This window comes from Microtus ochrogaster, linkage group LG5 (genome assembly GCF_000317375.1).
Source record: "Microtus ochrogaster isolate Prairie Vole_2 linkage group LG5, MicOch1.0, whole genome shotgun sequence".
NCBI classification, from domain to species: domain Eukaryota; kingdom Metazoa; phylum Chordata; class Mammalia; order Rodentia; family Cricetidae; genus Microtus; species Microtus ochrogaster.
Genome location: NC_022031.1, coordinates 14,018,301 through 14,021,117, shown reverse-complemented (window position 1 = coordinate 14,021,117; position 2,817 = coordinate 14,018,301). Strand labels below are relative to the sequence as shown.

Sequence of the window (2,817 nt, the reverse complement as noted above, 5' to 3'; positions counted from 1 at the left end):
GCGCATGCCCTCACTACCTAGAATGACTTCTCAACACAGCGGCTTACCATGGCTCCAGTGTCTGCGCATGCCCTCACTACCTAGAATGACTTCTCTGCTCTACTCTGGCCTAGACAATGCTTACTTCTTTAGACAAAACTCATTTCTCTGCAGTGTCACTAGGTAAAACCGATTTCAATTTTTGTGTCTTAAAATATGGTATATAGAACCTGAAGTTTGGTGTGGAAAAAACATGACTTGAATATTCAAAATGCTCCAACATATGAAGCCTTTGAAGGTTTAGAGTATTTTGGATTAAGGATGCTCAACCTATATAAAACATTTTGCATAGTGTCTAACATGTTTAGTGTGCTCAGTGGAGGCGAGTGTTATGGCAGAACCATACCTGTTGAAATTGGTCTGTTTTTGCCAATCCTTGGACCCCTTGAAGACCATGGTCCATAGTTATCTATGTATTTGTGAACCTGCTCTAGTGTGTGACAAAATACAGAATAAATGTTGAATGAATAAGCCACTCGGCTACCTCATGCTAGTGCATGCATTAGGTGTTTCACACACTAGCATGGTGACTATGCTTCTGTGCATACATGGAATATACTCCTGAATGAAGAATCAATCTTCATTTAGGCATGAACAATTACTTGATGGATGATTCATCTGTGACAGGGTATGAGAGAGTTTTGCTGACTGTACTTAGGTTGGGGGAAACCGTCAATATAGCAGTGTATAGTTAAGAATGGCTCCACACTAGTATTAGAGAGGCAATGAGCTCTTTCACACAATTTCGATGCGTTCTGTCCACTGTGTCTGTGCATGCGTGTGCACGCATGCATATACTGAAGCTAAATGTTGACACTGGACGGTTCCCTTGATTGCTTTCCTAGGAAGAGTAGATGTGATCAGATCACAAGAAGACTTGGCTGCCAGCTAAGAGTGCCAGTGGTGCCCAATTATCTGGGAATGACCACTTTCAGATCCTGCGTGGGTAACTTACGTGTTGAGATCTAGAAAACCACACTGGTGCAGGGTCGGTTTATGGCACCGGTGCTTAAAGGAGAACAGGAGCTGAAAATTTTGAAGGGTCTCTCACTGATTCAGCTAACCTGGCTGAGCAACAAGCTCCAGGAATCCTCCTGCCCCTGCCTCCCGGTACTGGGATTCCAGGCATGCGCTGTAACTTTAGCCGCTGGGGATGACCTCGGTCCTTACACTTGCACAGCAAGCACTGCAGTGCCTGACCCATCTCTCGGCCCCAAAGAAAATACTGTATTCATGTTCCCAGTGCCTTTTTTCCAGATAGTGCTAGTCATCCTGAGCCAGGGCTTTGAAAACACTGGGCTAACGCTCTGCTCTTGAGCTACACCCAGCCAAAGGGAGTTTTTCATCTGCTCATAATTCTCTTTGAAATGGGGCACACTGAGTACGATTTCAGTTTGACATAAGTCCACGGTGTGTTTAAGGCCCTTTACTCTCACTGCTACCATCTCCAGGCTACTGCATAAACTCAACACTATGTACCCCATCTCTGCTTCCCGAGGACCAAGACTATATGTATGCGCACTGTGTCCACTGCCTGCACAGCATTGCCTGACTACCACACAGTGCTCCAGGGATGCAACCAGAGGCCACCACTGAGCTGTGGAGTTCTTCCCTACAGAAAGTTTTGATGCCCATTTCCCATCATTCGCCTACAACTTCCCACTGCCATCATCCTCGGATTTTTTTGTTTTATTTGTTTCTGCTTAGAAGATCACTCTGTGTCATTTACTGAAGGCTTGGACACCGGATAGCCAAGATGGCTACAATAGTGTGTGCCATTACAGAACTCAAGAGCAGTTTCTCCTGCTGAGTCAGGTGAGTAGGGTTTAATGATGGCTCAGGATGGCGATTCTTGTTATCTATGGACATTTTTCAACTTAAACTACTGGCTTCAAGTCAAGACAATCAGCATTACTTGCATAGTCAAAAGACTTGTTTTCACCTGGGATATATTAAGTTTACCAAATAGCTTACTGAATAATAACACCCTAGTAAACAGTAGTCATGTACAGATAAGATGAAAGAAAGTTACCTTGTAAATCATTTTCATAAGTTCAGTCACTGTAAATGATTTTTCAAAGTTATCACGGATTAATGTAAGAACTTGTTCTTCTCGCTTATTTCTGTGAGAAATGTATTCCAGAATTTTAGCTTCAGCATTGTGGATTACTGGGCCATGTCCTGAATTAAAAGAATTACACAAGTTTCTGTAACCAAATATAAACACTAAGTATAAAGCTAATTCACGCTACTTGAGAATAATTCACATGCAGCACTGAAAAGCATTAAGGACATAAATACTCATTGCTTGGAAAGCTATGGCACAGGCCCTTCAGAAGGGGCTACTAACAACATTCAGTGGTGGGTGGTCTCATGACACTCGCCTACCTATTCGGTCATGTAGCCAAGGTGAACTGTCAATGCCCCTCCTGCAAACAACTTTCCCCCAGCTCCTGTAAGCAGCCCTAATTGAACTCATTGGATCACCAAACAAAGACTTGAAAGCAGAGTGGGGAGGGCTTTGGGAAGAGGAAGGGTCAGAGGGAATGGGAGGGGAACAAGAAATGTATTAGGAGGTAAATACAATCAAAGTATATTTTTAAAGATATGTTCTATTATTTATGTGGATGTGCATGTCTGCGTGGGTGTGTGTATGAGGATATGTGTGCTTGTAGAGTCACTGACTCCTCTGGAGCTGCTCTTACAAGTGCTTGTGAGCCTTCTGACATGGGAGCCTCTCAGAGTACATTATATAAACTTATGAAAATGTCATAATGA

General features: G+C 43.2%; 1 protein-coding gene across 1 annotated transcript in view; it reads right to left on the bottom strand.

Annotated features, from left to right (window-relative positions):
• The window catches only part of Lactb2 (lactamase beta 2), a 41,250-nt gene that overhangs the window by 3,646 nt on the left and 34,787 nt on the right, over positions 1-2,817 (bottom strand). Inside the window, exon 5 of the mRNA XM_005361878.3 lies at positions 2,072-2,220. Coding sequence (XP_005361935.1) covers positions 2,072-2,220 — 149 coding nt within the window. The remainder of the gene's footprint in view (positions 1-2,071; positions 2,221-2,817) is intronic.